Source organism: Arvicola amphibius, chromosome 9 (assembly GCF_903992535.2).
Source record: "Arvicola amphibius chromosome 9, mArvAmp1.2, whole genome shotgun sequence".
Taxonomy (NCBI): domain Eukaryota; kingdom Metazoa; phylum Chordata; class Mammalia; order Rodentia; family Cricetidae; genus Arvicola; species Arvicola amphibius.
The window spans coordinates 81,496,926-81,515,262 of NC_052055.2; the positions used below are offsets into that span (position 1 = coordinate 81,496,926).

The following is an 18,337-nucleotide window of genomic DNA, read 5'->3' on the forward strand; positions in this document are numbered from 1 at the left end:
GGATGATAACAACTTAAGGATAAAGGTGTTGATTTAGGCTTCTAGTTTCAGCAAACATGGTCCCTCAAGGCAGGGAAGTCATGGCAGCCTGCATGGTCAATAAATAGAGAAAGGCAAACATTGGTGCTCAGTTCACGTTCTCCTCCTCCTTCTCTCTAGCCTACTGAATGCTGCTGCCCACAGTTAGGAGGTGTCTTCCCACCTCAGCTAATTAAATCTAGAAACTTAGAACAGAACTTTGTTCCTGTGGGGATTCTAAACTTGGCCGTTTACCATCAAGGGTAAAGGCCCAGGTGTTAGACGTTCCTTTCCATTCTTTCTCCTCTAGAATTCTGAGGAGGCTCGGGAAGCCTAGAGTAGGTCTTAATTAGTTAAAAAAGAAAAAATCCGCGGGCAAAAGAAAACTCAGATTGAACACCTGCTCAAGCCAGTTTCTCTCAGTCTTCATGAGGATACAAAACTGAGGGAGCCACATACCCAGGCCATAAATTATGGCCTTCTCACCAGAGTAAGCAACCAATCTGCAACCAAGCTCCTGAAAGCATGGTGGGGAGTGAGCCTGCACTCCTGGGCTTCCTCCCTCTCTCCAGCTTTTGTTCCGCCTAAGTGCAGAGAAGTGGAGGGCGCTGCCTGTGTTCAAAATGATTCTTCTCTTGTCAGTTCCACAGGCCAGTTATCTCTGCAAACACCCTAACAGGCACACTGAGAAATGCATTTTAATAATCTCCCAGGCATCCCTTCCCCAATCAAGATGACAATCAAGATTGTCTGTCACATCTGTGGAAAGGCTGGTGCATAAACACTGTTGAGTATTTTATCCGAAATAGAAAAAAAAATAACAAGTCTGCACCGCTAAAACAATGACAAATCCTGATGCATATTTGAGTTTATTTGGTGCATATTTGGAGCGAAATACTTGGAAAGGAAGGTGGTGCTGGGGATGAGGGGAAGAGGAAAACAAAACAGCGAGAAGGAAATGAGAGGCAGGACAGGTGCTGTGCTCTTGAGAGCACCCCGAGTGACTTTGTAGTTCGTGTTGCTTAGGATGCTTCTTTCTCCTGGTCAGCAATAGACTTTGCTAAAGGGAGCCCTGGTAGACACGGACCCATTCCTGGGGATCTGCAGTTTGCCCACCATCTCACATCACCTACAGAAGGACCCTGGGTACCCCCTTTCTCTCCGATCACCCCAGCTCTCGTATAGACAGCAAAGAGGAAACAGGATGTACTCATAAACCCTTGGACTCAAAAGACACTCCTCTCCTCCAATATGGATGAGCGTTTTTGTCGTGTTATTTCTATTTAAAAAGGATGTTCACTCGCTCACTGTGGAAGCTAATTCTCAGGAAATACTGCCCTGTTCCTCTTGGTTCTTATAGTTATAAAGGACAAAATGGGACGGGCCAGAACCGGGACCCTAATCTTCTGTCCGAAAATCCAGGCCTCTTCACCACTAATTTGCGCTTTTGCATTACAATGACTACTTGATTATTTAAAAATGCAAGCAATCAGTCCCATTTGAGTTGTCCCCAATCCCCTGCCTGCTGATTGACCAGAAGTGTACCTTTCAGGGTGATGATGATAATAATCGTAGTCCGTCCTTACTGAATACTTACCATGCTATTGTTCTAAGGGTTAGCTATGTCCCAACTCATTTAATAACAAGTTCTAGTGCTGAACAACTTACATTCACAGATCAATTATCCATTCAGCTGGGGACAGTTGTAAAAGTAGTTAAAGACTGTGGGCTTTGGGATGAAAAGAAGCACTGTTTTTAACCTTGTAGTGTTGTGTTAAAGTGTGTTTAGTGCATCACGCCGAACCTATTCCATGACTGTGATGTGTGATGCTCCTTCTATATGCTAGGAATGTGTTTTAATTACCACTGGTTAATAAAGAAGCTGATATGGCCAATAGCCAGGCAGAATAGAGCCAGGCGGAAAATCCAAACAAAGATAAAGGGAGAAAGAAGGTAATATTCAGGGAGACTCCATGTAGCCACCAGAGGAATAAGATGCCAGACCATTACCAGCAAGCCATGGCCACATGGCGATATACAGATTAGTAGAGATGGGTTAATTTAATTATGAGGGCTAATCAGTAATATGCCCGAGCCATTGACCAAACAATTATAATTAATATTAAGCCTCAGAGTGATTACTTTAGGAGCGGCTGCGGGACCCAGCAGAACACATAAGTTTCCAGCTACATGACTGTTTTTTATAAAGCATCTCTTAGTTCTAGGAGCAACAAGAGGCTCCTATCATGTTATCATGTTCATTTATCAAGTATAGAGGTAAGTTTAGATAGCTGTGGCTAAGAAGTGGCTGGGCCTCTAAGATGGGTTTGGGGCCCCTGGTCTTGAGGCAGCACTTTTCCCTGGGTGCCATGTTGCACCTCAAAAGTTTCATGTGTGTCCCAAGCAATCTCCAAATACTCCAGGAGTCGGGCAGAGCAGGCACAGTGCACACATTTCGTCTGTGTGTTTTATTCTGACCCATTTCAAACTAATCAAGTGCCCAGATCCTGAACTGTGAGAGGGTCTCAACCATAACAGCCCCAAGACCTAGCCAGTGGAGAGTAGATTAGAGCACGCCCTTCATTTGGAGTGAGAGGCCTTTCAAGTTGTGCTAGGTGAAGTATGACTCTCAGCAACGAGTCTGCAGTTTGTGAGTGATGACTGTGCTGGCGTGCCTGCTTTCTCTCTGAATAGATTTCTGAGGCATTTCTCTTGAAAAACAGCTATACTCAATTTCACACACTGTGTACTATTTCTACCATAAAATTGCATTCTCTTACTAGGCTCCTTTGCCAGCGAGGCCTCTGCAGCTAAAAGGTCTTCGCCAAGAAGATCCTGGCTATAAAGCAATGGGCAGAATAATAAGAAGGCCAACTATCTCTTCATTCTGAGGTATTCATCTGTCACTTAGGCACCAAACACATGTCCAGACCACATCACACTTAATTTGGCACTGAAGGAACAGAAAGTAATCAGTGATGATATCCCAATTGTCTAACTGCAGGCTCAAAGATGAATATTATTAAAATAATGAAAATGAACTAATTCAAGCCAGAAGAAACTGAACGTAAGATACAGACCATATTCCCTTGTTCTAGTTCTGATATCGTTAGGTGGGTTGCTGCTAGAATGTGTATTTGTGCACAGGGACTAGATTTGCTCATGAGACAATGAATTGAAAGTACTGTCTTCTTTAAGAAGACACTAGAAACGTTAGTCCTATCTACATTTGCCGTGTGTGTGTGTGTGTGTGTGTGTGTGTAGAAGCTGGTCACAACAAGAATTAAGAATAGAATAGAATAGCAAAAGTTTAATGCAGACCCAAACAAGGATGATACCAATAGACCCACTAATGTGGAATGTGGAAATCTCAGAGGAGACCTCAGCCCTAGACAAAGAGCTACAGGTGGGTAAGGAATGCTGAGAGTAAGAGAAATCGTCTTCTGGGGAATAGCATACAAATTGATTATTCAGTACCAAATGCTCTGCCCTGAGAAACATACATGCAAGTATCATTACACAGACTCAGCAGGCTGTATTTATATATTTAGGAATATATACAGGGAGGGGGCACATTGGAGGGGATGGAGTTAGGAAAGGGAGGGGGAGTGATATAATTACATTAAAAATTAAAAAATTAAAAATTCAGAATTCAAGAAGGTTAAATACAGCCAGAAGTAGTAGTACACACCTTTAGCCTTTGTGCTATAGAGGTAGAGGCAAACATATCTTTGTGAGTTCCAGGACAGCCTGTTCTACATAGCAAGTTCCAGGCTAAGGAAGGCTATAGAGAGAGGCCCTGTCTCAAACACAAAACAACAAAAAAAATGTTAGTGCAAACCTACCAACCTGGAAAAAATTCAAGGTGAATTTTCTATGGAATTTTAGGGACATTATCTGCACCTGTTGGTTTGTCGGTGGGTTGGTTGGTTGGTTGGTTGGTTTTTTTTATGGATGAAAAAATGAGGCCCCAAGATATGAAACTTATTCACGAGCAGGGAAAAGGCTGGAACACTCTCATCTCTGCTTGATACATATTTCCTCAAAGCATATTTTTTGTTCTCAACATTGAATTACCTATTAAAAGATAACACCAACACCCCAACAACAATTGCAAACAAACATCTTCATCTGAATAAACACAAAGTTTAGAAGTAGACTTTGTTTATAAAGTTTTTTTGTTTAGGTTCTTTTTTGTTTCTTTTTGAGATAAGGTTTCTCTGTGAACCAGTCCTGACTATCCTGGAACTCACTCTGTAGACCAGGGTGGCCTTGAATTTACAGAGACTGGCCTTCCTCTGTTTCCCAAGCACTTGGATTAAAGGCATGTGCCATCACCACCCAGCTATAAAGGTTTTATTTTAATTTGCTCTTTTAAATTATCTTCATAAGGAAACACTCAGAATTTAGAAGTTGTATTTTTTTGTTTTCATTGTGAAGGTAATTTATTAAAATTCACTCCTAGCAATTTCTGGATACATAGATCTGCCCAGATATATAGATATAAATATGATGTGGATGCTCCCATCATCATCCACAGGTCACAGTGTGATCTCACATTATTTCCTATGTTACTTTGCTAGGGCCACTGCACCACACACTCTCATGTTGTCCAGTCTGAGGCTGAAGCCGCGGATCATGAGGTCAGCAGGGCAGTGTCCAGCCCAAAGTTACTGAGGTGTATGTGTCCCCTGCTCTTTCCTCCAGTCTGGTCCTTACTCAGCAAGTTTAGTCATTCTCAGACTTGGGAAATATAGTGCTGTTCATATGCATTCTCCATACATGCCTACTGTTGTGTCTGAGTTCCATAACGACACCAGTCATACTGGAGTCGAGATCCAGCTACTTAGGTTTGATATTAACTAGTTACATTTGCAATGGTCTGATTTTCAAAAAGATCACATTCTGAGGTGCCAAGGGTTAGGACTTCAACATATGAATTGAAAAGCAAGGTGGGGCACAATCCATATCACTACCGCGGTCTTTTGCACAGAATGCAAATTTGAAGGATTTTTTTAATTTAAAATTTCTTTCATGTAATCTACTTTGATGATGTTTTCCCTCCCCAAACTCCTCTTAGATCCTACCCCATCCCTACCCACTCAACTTTATGTTCTCCCTTTAAAAAAAATTAAACAAACAAAAAACTTATAAGACAAAAAAAATTACCAGAACAAAAGAAAAACGACAACAAAGGAACAAACAAACAAAAACCATGGATTTGCTTTGGGTTGACCAGCTACTCCTGGACAGCAGTAGAGCCTACCCAGTGACTCTCCATTGGCGAACACTGATTTTCCCTCTCTGAGGAGCTGTCAGTTACAAATAGTTACAAACCACGTCCTGACTGCGGTGGGGCCTTGTGCCCACTTCCTTTTCTCCATGCTGGGATTTCCTGTGGCTTGAACTTGTGCAGGCCTTGGGCGCCCTGTCACAGTCTCTGTGGGTACATATGTATATCAGTCCCGTTGTGTCTGGGACACAGTATCCTCCACCACCTCCGACTCTTAGGATTTTTCTGTCTCCTCTTCCGAATAGATCCCTGAGCCTTGAGGGGTGATGATGAAGACACCCCAGTTAGGACTGAGGGCAAAAGCAGAGGAAGATGGGGAAGAAGAATGCAAGAGCTAGTGGATGGGAAGGATGCTGCGAAGTGCCCTCTTCAGGACCAGGCATGGCTACTGCACTCATGAACCCACAGCAGCTGTGCTTGCCTGCATAGAACCTCAATAAGATCGAGTAGGTCAAAGCCCTGGCACGGATAGTGAAAGGGCTCACAAGCCCCCATCCCAAACTGAGCGACCATTGATAGTTGATGGGGAGAGAGTAATTTTGGGAAGGTGGGGCTGTAGCCACTGTTAGTTGTCCATGCTCTAGTGGGTGACCCCACATCCATGCACATAGGGAGTATTGATAGTACATGGTGAGATGTTGTTTTGAGGGGAATGTGCAGGGAGCTTTTTGGAGTTAAAGGATGTAGGGAGTGTTATGATCATAAAACTTTGTATATATGCATGAAAAATTCTCAGAGAACAGATAAAATATTTTTTTAAAAATAAAGCAAGGGAAGCTGGTCAGCAATATTATCTTGGTAAATGAATTGTAGCATGTAGTAATCTATTTTATGCCTTTTGACTTTTTATTAAAGATGTTTGAAACATGCAAAAATAGGACCCCAATGAAATAAGGAACCCACATGGTCTTATTTTCTAGTTTTAATATATATCAACTCATTATCAATCTTGTTTCATTCAACACTTCTGTTTTATGTGTATGACTATTTGACATTAAAAATACTCCCATCCACATTGTTTCCTTTGGTTCTTATATCAGCTTTAAAAATACGGCTTTAAGTGAGAATCCTAACAAATTACTATTTTAATGTACATGCCCATTTTTAAGAGAGCAATAAAGGGGATTTTTTATTATTTATAAATTTATATTTTATTTATAAATTATAAATTTATTTATAAATTATAAATGGCTTTATCACCATTTTATTGCCTTTTATGTATTTTATTAGTAAATGGAAAAGGCTATACACTGGCATCTTACATAGATTTCTCTTTTATTCAATCAAAACTATTATGTTTTAGATAGTTTTTTAGGGTCAGGACTGGAGAGATGACTCAGTGGTAAAGAGTAGAATTCCTCCCTTCCAGAGGACCACAGTTTAGTTCCCAGCACCCATGTCAGCCAGCTCAAAACCACTTGTAACTCCAGCTCCAAAGGCTTCAACTACCTTTTCTGGTCTCTGTGGGCATGTGCACACATACACATAATTTAAAATAATGAATATGAATCTTTGCAAAAAAAAAAAGTACTGGGTAATGTCAATTTCTAGTTGTCTAGAAAATGTGGGTGCTGGATAACTTCCTATTCTATACAAATGGGATTATCGTAGGACCAGGGAGATGGCTCAGTGTTTAAAAGGACTTGATATCCTTTCAGAGAACCCAGGTTGGGTTCACAGCACCCATGACAGTGTAGCACAACCATCCCTAATTCCAGTCCCAGAGGATCTGATACCCTCTTCTGACCTCCAACGGCAGAAGGCATGTAGAACAAAGGCATACATACATGCAAGCTAAACATTCATTCATATGAAAAATATTAAAAGAAAAATCAAGAGGAATTTTACTGAACAAATTGCATTTTGCTCACAGCTGCAAATATCTTAAGTTGTAAGAAAACATTCGAATTTCAAACAATTTTGGTCTAACATGATATTTGTAGAGAGTTAAAATGGATGAAAATAAAACAAATGAATGAGCCATTTAATATGTGATATGAGTGTAATGTTTCTGACAGTGATCAATAAAACTGGTGGTATCCCTGAAATGTGCCACTAGAATTACTGACATAATTCTTTCACATATCTATGGCTGATATTTAGACAGAAAGCACTTATGTCCATGTTAAGTCCACATGCATGTAAGCCCGGGTTAACTCGTCATCAACACTTTTATATTAAATCACCACTCACCCATGAATTAGCTCAGAGTCTGTCAACTGATCTCCATAACTACATTCTCATCATCTAGATATTTAAAATTATATAATTGTGTGAGGATAGATTTTTCCCTTGATCTTTTTCTTACTTGACTAAGAATACCAAGGATGTCCCCAGTGCTCACTGGAAGGTTGATTGAGTCACACTAGCAAACCCCAGGCTCAAATGTCAAAAGGGATCAATCAACACGGTGGGCTGTGGTGCAGCATGTGTGCTGCAGGATTCCTCAACACAGCAAAGCAAATGTTTAGTCATTATACATGCTTTCTGTTAACTCCCTAGATGGGATTTTTTTTTTTTTTACCTTTGTGCATTTAAGAACAAAGTGAATGCAGAAACGCCGGCAATCCAAGGCTTCATTAGTACAGGAGAAGCAACGCTCACTTTGCTACACAAATAATTAGAGAGATTAAATGAAAATAAACACGGAGAGGCTGAGCAGAGACTCTGAAGTTAGGTAATTATTTTAATTACTCTAGTGACTTCCACCAACCTTCATTACCAAGCACAGATCAAATTTCAATTGTTTTATGTAAGAGTATCATGAGCCTGAGCTCCAAGGAGAGGCGCTATAGCTACCCAGTGGCAATACCTCAGAAGCAGGACATTTTCTTTAAGCTCCTGTCTACGGTGGTTTCCATTTCAGCACGTGATAAAGTCTACATATTTGAAGGTGATACATTTTTACACTGGGAAGTGTTCAAGTCTGGGGCTTTTGTTCTTCTGATGGACATTCTTAGTAACTTTGTATCTTAGATTTGATCAGGGGTGATTTGGAGTCACATTTTTTTCCACTGAATGTAAAGCAGTATGGCATATTCTGCCATTTGAAATAAATGTCACTTGGAATCATACCATCCTTATTGCATATGCTCTATTTGGGGTACACTAAGGTAAACTAACTTCAGCTTTCCACTTCTCCTTGTACCAACGTAAGAAGAGACCACACCACACCGGTGACCTGGAATTCTCTTACCTACATGTGGGACCACTATTGCCAGTCTTGCTCAGAAAATACTTTTCATTTCAGCCTTGTGACAATTATGATGCACAGAGGTCTCCAGGCTGGTACCAATTCTTCTGGAAGATATCTAAATTACCCCTTTTTAATCCTTTCACTATTCTATGGAGTATGTTAAACATTACTACCCCATGTTCCTGATAAGGAAACTGAGCCTGTGGGGGGGGGGAGACAAGGAGTGGAGAGGTATACCACGAGGCAGAGGAAGAATGAGAATTATAAGGAAGGCAGGAAGAATCCCATGACTTCATATATGTGTTACCGACTTTTCTCTTGCTACACTGAAACACCCTGACCAAAGTGGCTTACAGAAGAGTTTATGGGGCTTAGGTTTTTGGAGGTTGTGGATGGGGAGCAGAAGGAGTTTTGAGGAGCAGGAAGCTAAGAGCTCACATCTCAACAAGTAGCCAAGCAAGCTCCTCTCAGAGCCCACTCCCAGGACACACCTGCTCCAGCAAGGCCACACCTCCTAAGCTTTCCCACCCAGCACCACCTGCTGGGGACCAACTGGAGAGTTTAAATGCGCGAACCTAGAAGAGGCTTTCTTATTCAAAACACCACAGTATGCTAACCCAAGAAATAAAAAAATAATAATAATTCAAAAAATTAAACAGATTTTCAGAAGTCCATTGATTCAATTTATAGTGGCCCGACTGACAACTAAACCCAGGAACTAAGACAATCCCCAAGACAAGAGATGCAACTGAGCACACGGTGTGGATTGTTCTAGATGGTTTTGAGCCAACTTAACAAGCTAAGTTAAGTTATTTGAGAAAAAAAGGACCTCAAATAAGAAAATGCCTCCATAAGATCGGACTGTAGGCAAACCTGTAGGGCATTTTCATAATTAGTGACTGGTAGAGGAGGGCACTGCCCCTTGTGAGTGGCACCATCTCCTGGATCTCTAACAAAGGCTGAGCAAGTCATGATGAGCAAGCCAGTAGGCAGCACCCCTCCACGGCCTCTGCATCAGCTCCTGCTTCCAGGTTCCTGCTCTGTTTGAGTTCCTGTCCTGGCTTCCTTTAATGACGGACCAGGATGTGGAAATATAAGCCACTTTCCTCTCCAGCTTGCTTTCTGGTCACCTTCTTTCATCACAGCAATAGGAACCCTAAGACACGGACAAGGGGAAAGGATAGAGTGACAGTCCTTGAATGTGTCCTGAGGTAGAATACGGGTAGAATCAAATGGGATCACCGTTTTCAAGTTTTGGGCTCACCACTCGGCACAGTTTGGGAGGACACAGGGAAAGTGGGACCGAAGGGTAGGACTTACTTGAGTTGTGGGGTAAGGGGAAATGTTTGAAAAGTCGCTCCTAGTTTTCGGCAGTCTAAGAGGGTCGTTCTGAAAACCCACAGCCACGCCGTGTCAGACCCTGGGAGCTACGTGAAGAGAGATGGGGTGGAGCATCTACCCCAGTGCTCTGCTTGCTCCCTAGGAATGTAGTCAGAAGGATTTTCGAAGGTTTAAGACTGAGAAGGTCAGACTGTGGAGAAAGATAAGCTCAGAAATGATTTATCTGGGGCGGGGTGGGGTGACCTTTCCTGAGGCTCCCTGGAGTGTGCCTAGCAGCACCCCCCCCACACACACACACATAAGGACAGCCTGAGGTTCAGCTAATAGATCCTCAACAATTGAGAGTGTCTTCCAGTCACTGCCATGGCCCCGCTTGTCATCCTCGGACCGGGTTGATTTGATGGTACATCTTCCATCTAGGAAGAGCCGTCACTTGCAACCAGGCGGTGCTGAGCAGGTGTGCAGTGAGGAAGAAGAGGGTTACAGCCAGGGCACCCGCGTTCTGTTTCCACTCTGCCAGTTACCACTGACCTCGGCAATTCTTTAAGTCTCCATCTTCCACTCCCTCATGCAGAAAATGAAGGTGACACCACTTCCAAGGCCTCCTTGAAAGGATCCCAGGGAGGGTCACGAGGAATAATTCCTAAGATTGAAAACACGGAAGGCTCCAACATGAAGAAAAATAAGTTAAACCTACTCAGCTGGAGTTTCCAGAAATTTCTTCCCCAGAGATCCAACTGTGGCCGGGCAGCGCCAGTTCGAATTGATTCCTTGCAATGGGCTGCCACACATGCCAAATACCTATATGGGGCACCTCTCCATCTCCGTGGGCTTCTATTGATTTCTCCCTTTCATGAAAAGAGGTTTTGGTTGCCGAGATTCTGTACAACAACCCCACAAGCTGGGAGCCTGGGAAGGGACCGTTTTGTCTCCTCCGCCTCTCTCCTCCCTCTCCCCTCTTTAGGTCTCTGGAGTTGTCCGCACGTGAATGGGTTTCTTTGGCTGACCACCAAAGACCCTGCAGCATTTGCGAGAGCTGAGCCCTCTGGGCGATCTGAGAACAGCATCCCCCACAGGCAGAGGTCGCACAGCGCCACAGGGTCCATCCTCCCTCCCGCCGCCTCTGGCCGCGGGGAGCACCGGCTCAGACCCCGCAGAGAGCCTGGGCCCTTCCCGCCTCCGCCCCGCAGCCCCTCTCCGCCAGTAGCAGCTCTGCTATCTTCCCACAGGAGCACTGGGAGGACGCTGGAGTCTGCAGCGCCCCCGCCCCCTCGCTTTTTCTTTCTTTCCCTGCTTTGGGATCTTGCTGTCTGGAGCCGGGAGAGGTTCCGAGAAGAAGCAAGCTAGGGGCGCGAGCGCAGGTTTCTGCCGCGGCGCGCGAACGGAGCTAGGGGAGCAGCATCCTCTGTGTCCACTCAGGATCGCAGCTGCACTGACCGACATGTGACGGAGGAAAGCCCCTCGCATCATCTGTCGCCGCCTCCAAAAGGGTCCCAGAGCGCTCGCCGAGGCCGGCATCCAGAGCCGCTTTGCCAGCAGCGGTGCGGGACGGGAGCGGCTAGCACACCGGCTCACAGGTTCCAGGCTCGCACTCTAGGAAGAGCGCAGCGGAGACCACCGCCTCGTTCGCGCTCGGCACAACTCCGGGGCCGGCAGAGAGCTGCTGGACCGCGTCCAGATTCCCGCCGACTTCAACCAGAGTGACCCACAGCTCCAGCCCGTCGCTCTGCACCGCCTAGAGTTCCAGATTAACCGGAATCTGCGCCGACCCGCACGCCCAGGTCCCCGCAACGCCCCGGGCCGGATGGAGAGCGCGCCTGCCGCTGCTCCCTAACTGCTGACGCCGCCGTCCGAGCAGCACACCGAGGTCCCTCCTGCACCGAGGCTAGTCCTTGTTGGGGTGCTGGGGGTGCCCTAGACCCTGGGGAGCGCGCACCATGAAGTCGGCGCTTTGTAGCCGCTTCTTTATCCTCCTGCCCTGGATCCTGATCGTCATCATTATGCTGGACGTGGATCCCCGCAGGCCCGCGCCCCAACTCACTTCGCGCCCTTACTTCTCTCCCCACACAGTGGGCTGCGGGGGTTCCCGAGTCCCGCTCCGACGGAGCAGCCTAGGGCGTGACGCTGCCGAGAAGCGCAACGAGTCCCGGCCTCCGCTGCAGCCGGAGCCGCGGTTGCCCACCATCTATGCCATCACGCCCACCTACAGCCGCCCGGTGCAGAAAGCCGAGCTGACCCGCCTGGCCAACACGTTCCGCCAGGTGGCGCAGCTGCACTGGATCCTGGTGGAGGATCGAGCCACACGCAGCGAGCTGGTGAGCAGCTTCCTAGCGCGGGCCGGGTTGCCCAACACGCACCTGCACGTGCCCACGCCGCGGCGCTACAAGCGACCGTGGCTGCCGCGCGCCACGGAACAACGCAACGCGGGCCTCGCCTGGCTGCGCCAGAGGCATCAGCACCAGAGCGCGCAGCCCGGAGTGCTCTTCTTCGCCGACGACGACAACACCTACAGTCTGGAGCTCTTTCAGGAGGTAGTGGCCCGGCCCCCGCTTGGGGGAAAGGGGCGGTGGGGCTCCGGGGGGCTGCATCCCCTTTGTGCTTCGTGTACACTTTTGAGTTCTCAGTCCTCCGTGCGCACATCCCGGACTCAGCGTGGAGCAGCTACAGGATGGGCAGTCCCCAGCCTCCTCCTCTGGTTGTCATGGGTGGAGAAGGGGCTTTGTGGTCCAGGGGGTAAGAGTCGGCCTTTGGATGTCTTGCCCTGTCCGAGACTGGACCCCGTAAATAGCACAGGTGATTTGTACAACTGGATGGAGCCCAAACCTGGAGCTGGGCTTGATTAACTTGTAGGTTTTAACAGTGCCTACAGGTGATTCTGAGTTGAGAAGCGTGTAGAAAAAGGGTACTAACAACTCAGTTTAGAAACCAATCTCTTCTGGTACAGTCAGCCAGCCCCCTGGTGCTAAATTAATCCTTAGAGCAAATACTCACATATGGGGGGGGGGGGGGGGGGTGGAGCTCCTTCCATCTTTTCCTAATACTTTGGCAAGTGAGTTGGGATTGTTCTGCCCCAATCTTAAGGCTTTTACTGCCCCAGCATCATCCGGATGGTCTGCCTGGCCCCTTTTCTAGACCATTCTCTGAGACCTCTCTGGCTTGGAGTTTGTCTGGCCACTCTTGCTTGGAGCGAATGCTGCCTAGCGTTCTCTGAGGTAGATCCTGAACACCAGCTGCCCCCTGCTGCTGAAGTGGCCAATGTTCCCTGCAAGGCCACCTGCCTGTGAGCAGCAGCAGCAGCAGCAGCGGCTGCGGCGGCAGAGCAGGTGGCCTTTCTTGAGACTGATCTATGATAATGCTGCGAGTCTGTGAAGGAGAATGGGCCAGAGCTCTTGTCCTTTTTTTTTCCCAGCACTTAGTTACAGCTGAATGAAATCTTGATTTCTTTGCACCGTGGGACTGTAATTCTCCACCTGAAAGTCCTTTGCATCCAGTCTCCTAAAGATTCCCCCAGCTCCCCCATTCCCTTAGGAAATTGGACGTTCGGGAAATACTGTCTGCGCAGGATACTGGGTTCATAAAACAATCTGTGTATCCAGCAGGCAGATGACCCCCACCTCCATTCTGTCACCCAATGTCAGGTGGCTGTCTTGGCCTCAGGACAGTGGCTATACCCTTTCTGTTTAATTTTTATCTATGTGGTTTTCAAAAATCTGTTTTTAAAAAGTTAGTTGCCACCTTCATTTCTACCCTCTCCTTGAATAAAAGAAGCAGTAATTGTTCTCCATTCTCTCATTCCATGGGACTTGGTTTTCATGTTTCCCCAGAGAAATAAGCTTGGCTTAGTGTGTAGCATGGCTTTTATTATACCCATGATTAGAGCTACCAAATGATTGTTTTAAAGTTGGGCTTTTATTTTGAAGATGAGTGGTTTCCCTGTTCTTTCCACTAAAAGGAGGACTTGTGCTTTGAAGCAAAGACCTTTAACTCTGAATGCTTGTTTATTTTTAAGCCAAGTCTTCTTTATTGCCCATCTCCGAAGTTGCTTTACCTATGATGTGTGGTCTTGTTTAAGAAAAATAGTGCACATTGCTGTTAATTAACATTTGAGGGGGCTCAACTGGAAAGGGGAAAGACTGCCTTTATCCAATGTTCAGCTTGCTGGCAGGAGGTACCAGAGGAGTAGAGAAGTTGGCACACACAGGCAGGGAAACAATTCAGATACAGTCTTCCTTTGGGACTTCCCCTGCTGAAAGGGAGGCTTGTGCAGAGCGTATTAAAGAGGGGAAGAAAAATCAGTGGATTTTTTTCCTTCAGTCTGTGGAGGGCGACTGAGGACTGATAAGGGAAAGAGGACCAAGTAGGGAGGAAAAAAAATGTATTGGCAAAGAGAAAAATCATTTTTTAAAAAAAAGCAAGTGAAACTTTTAAGGCAGTAACATTTCACACAACTAGAAATAGTGTAATACTCAGAATAGATATTTTCAGACCACATGTAACTTTTTATGGATACATGTATGGCAGGTTTTTTTTTCAGTATAAGATGCAGGACACACTGTATCTCCTGAGCCTCTGTCTCAGACAGCAGTTTAGAGCAAGCACCTTTCCCCAGCACTGTCCCAATTCCCTCCTCCCAGGTGTATTTTTTTTTAACAGATTAGGCTTTTTAAAATTATTGATGTGAGTTTCATATTTCATCTTTCTTATTACAATCCTGTTTTCCTTACATGACACTCAACTTGATTAGTGAAGCTTATGCATCCTCTTGTATTCTTTCTAGAATTTGACATGTATTTCCCTCTAAGCTCTTGATTTCATTGGTGGGATGACTCACTTTGCACCCCTTCTGGAATTAATGATTCTATGTGGACTGCAGTCTAGACAGTGTTCCCTTGGAGAAAATAGAAAAGTCTATAAACTCCTCAACACTGTAGTTCCTCGGGGGAAGAAGGAGGGAGGCTACAGAGTGGAGTCCTAGATCTCATCCCTTTATATTGAAAATATGCACAAATTCACTTTAAGTAATTCATATCATGTAAGGAAAGAATGTCCCAAGCCAGGCTTCATCATTTTTGTTCATAGAGCCTCTAATCTCCACGGTTGGTGAGAAAAAAAGAATAACAGATAAGATAAAAGGAAAAAAATGAACCAGGTACAAATTAGCTCACCAAGAATTGGCTGCAAATGAAGGAAAGTGAAGGATGAAAGGCCTCCAAATTAAATTAAAGACGCAACAGGCAATCTGCATTTAATTATTCCTCCCTGGTAACTGGAATACCATGGGTTTTCTCCCTCCTGTATGGCTAATTTTCAACTTTCCTTTTCAACTGAGCCACGATGACAGGGAGGGAATATTGGCACTGAACGATCTCGTGTGCACAGTCAAACCCATCTGCAAATGAAGCTGAATGTGAGCCACAGCCTCGGAAGCTGTCTAAGTAAGCAAGGAGGAGGTAGTGGGGTCTTTGCTGGTTTCAAACACCTCAACTCCTACAGTTCTCCCTGTGGACATCCATAAGTTTTGTTTTGCATGATGGGTCACTGGTAATCCTGCCTGCCTGTCTGCATTGATCAAGCTTTCTGAAAAAGCTTATTTGCAAAGGATTTAGGCTGCTTTAATAAAAGCCACAAGTACAGATAAATGGGACTTTATACCTAGTCATATTTTCAATAACACTATCGATCAGATGTCTGTTCCTCAAGGCTTTCCCAAGCTTAAAGTGATGCTCTTCGGCTGACTATGTTTTCACATTTGGAGATCAATTGAATTGAAAAGGTTAAAAAAAAATAACACTTTCCAAGCAAAAAAAAAAACAAAAACTTAAAAGTTTTAACTTTAATGAGATGAGACAGGAAGATGAAACCAACTAAGATATTCAAGCGGCACAGGAGTCAGTTAATGAGATGGTGTGGGAGATGTTTTCAGCAAGCAAGGACTGAAAAGTGGAGAGGTCCCTGGTTGGGATTTCTTTCTGGATGCTGTAAATCTATTCGTGTGCTAGGCAGACAAAGCAAGGGTATTTAATTCCATAGTATTATTGCTCTCTAAAGCATTCCTGCATTCTCTTCTGCAAGTTATTTGCTGGAATCATAACCCCAAAGACTTTTGGGGTTACAGGGCTGGCAGCCCCTCCTAGGAGGCACTACGCGCATCCTGAGAGGAGGTCTGGTTTTCTCTTTCTTTTACCTTGACCTAATTGCCTAGCTTAGGGGACTCTTCACAAGGAAGCCTAGAAGCTTCTCATAGGTATAGCCTAGAAAGGCTACCCAGAGCATACCCCTTGGATGGTATGTCTTCCCCTCTGAGAGTGTAGTAATAGGCCATAACTGATAAAACTTGATTTCATCCTTCTATTTTTTTTTTTGTTGTTGTTGTAGTTACTGTAAACTGCAGTCAGTCTTCTGAATGTTAGATCTTGAGGTTTTCTTCATGCTCCCTGGCTGTATATTACTTGAATTATGGTTCTGCTTTGATAGTTTTCCTCAGAGAGCAGCGGCCTCCATTTGGATTTTGAGGTTTTAATGGGCCAGAAATAATAATTTGGGTTTAAAAGACATTGCCGACCTGCCTCTTCCCATTGTGTTTTGCTACCATTCTTCTTCTCTCCGCCCTACTTTTCACTGATGAGTCTCTCATGAATAGGCATGAAGGCATGCCCAGAGTATCATTTGGTGTGACGGATGTGTGCCTTCGAAACATTTAGGTTGTTGTTTGCAGCTTCTTGGAAACCAGAGTAGGTGGCTGCGTTTTCCTGTCTGTTCCACTTGCCTCTCAATTATGAGCTGGTAAATTTTCTCTTGTGTGAACAGTAATAGAATAGTAATTGCTTTTAAGGCAGGCTGAAAAAAGCAAACAGAACAAAAGTCGACGGTCTCATTTAACCACCGCAGGTGGTGTTCAAGGTGTGTGAGTGCATGTCACAGGATTCGGGACTGCAGGGCCATAGCTACTGAAACCTTTCTGACTCTAGGATATTTTGCAGGCTGATAAGGAAGCACATTATTGTGTGTTTGATTCACAAGGCCACTGAAGCATGAAATTTAGGTTTTGTGTGGTTCTCAGATTCTCTTTTAAAACATAAGGAAAAATGTTACAACATCCCATAGAATGCTTTTCTGATTTGCAGAAGCAAAACCATAATTGTTTTCTCAGTCGTGCTTGCTATGTTTTTTATACAGTTTTAAATAAGTGTCAAAAATATTCTCTAGACCGGTATGGAAAACCACAGTCAACAAAATGCAGAGTTGTGGAGCCCAGTCTGATACATCTATACTACAACTCCTGTACCACTGAAGGCTCAGGGGTCGTTGCTGAACAGGGAAGCAGAAAGAGCCAGAGGGACCAGGAGGTAGCTGTGAGACTGTGTCTCCTGGAAATGTCAGAAGCCACAGCCATGATCAGAAGACAGCTTTCAAGCCTTGGTCCTCTCCTTCCGCCAGGGATCAAAGTCAAGTGACCAGCTTTGACAGGAATCACCTCTCACTGACCCCGCCCTTGGAGCGTCAGTTACAGTAACTCAGGCTCACTGTGCCTGCTGAGGTAGCGTCCCCTCACCTCTGTGTTTAAATAAGAAAGCAGGCTTTTGACGAGTAAAGGGAATTTAAGCCAATGCAATTTCACTACAGTGCCGTGCAAAGGTCATATAACAATAACAAAGATGCAGGGACAAGAATATGAATCCTAGTACCCTGGTCTCGCCTGAACAACTGGCTGCCTGGAAGCTCCCATTTAGTATGCACAGCTGTGTGAAACATGACGTGAAAGTAAGGAAAACATTGTATCAACAGAGTCTCCTGGGACGCTGGCTGTCTCTGCCATGCTTGGTCTTCCTTCTTGACTACATCAACTCTTTAATATTGTCTTTCACACTCTATGATGCAGTACCGGGGACTGTATTCAAGTCCTCATTCATTCCAGGCAGCTAGTTGACCCCTGAGATCTATTCCAGCCCCACTTTGTCCCTCTTTTTCACTGTTTGTTTTAAGTTGACAAGAATTATAGACATGTGTGCAACATGGTGTCTTGACACAGCATATACTTTAGACAGACTATAGGAGGTCAGCTAGCAGTCACCTCACGTAGTCTTTATAGTGACAATATTTAATATAGTCTCCAATTTTAAAATATGTAATGTCATTATCTAGTCTTGCCATGTTGTACTATATATGCTCTGAACTTTCTCGACTGAAATGTTACCAATTTCAGGCCACAAATCCCAAACTTGCAGCACCCTCCCGTCTGATCTCAGAACTATCCCATATTCTCCCTCACTGTCTCTAACTTGTGAACCATTTGATTCTGGATATTTGTTTTCAAGTCAGTTGAAAATTGCTACATTAGTGTATGTAAACTAGAGTCAGAATTTCTAAAATTGTGCATTCTTGTGAATAATTCAGAATCTCCAGAGTTGGAGAGATGGCTCAGTGGGTAAACTGCTTGTCTTCAAAGCACATGGACCTGCGTTTGAGCCCCACAATCCATGTGCAGTGTG

The 18,337-nt window shown here is 44.8% G+C and overlaps 1 protein-coding gene across 1 annotated transcript in view; it reads left to right on the forward strand.

The window, feature by feature from the left end:
• The first annotated feature begins 11,785 nt into the window (after positions 1-11,785).
• Positions 11,786-18,337, forward strand: part of B3gat2 (beta-1,3-glucuronyltransferase 2) — a 77,065-nt gene continuing 70,513 nt past the window's right edge. Inside the window, exon 1 of the mRNA XM_038343221.1 lies at positions 11,786-12,379. Coding sequence (XP_038199149.1) covers positions 11,786-12,379 — 594 coding nt within the window. The remainder of the gene's footprint in view (positions 12,380-18,337) is intronic.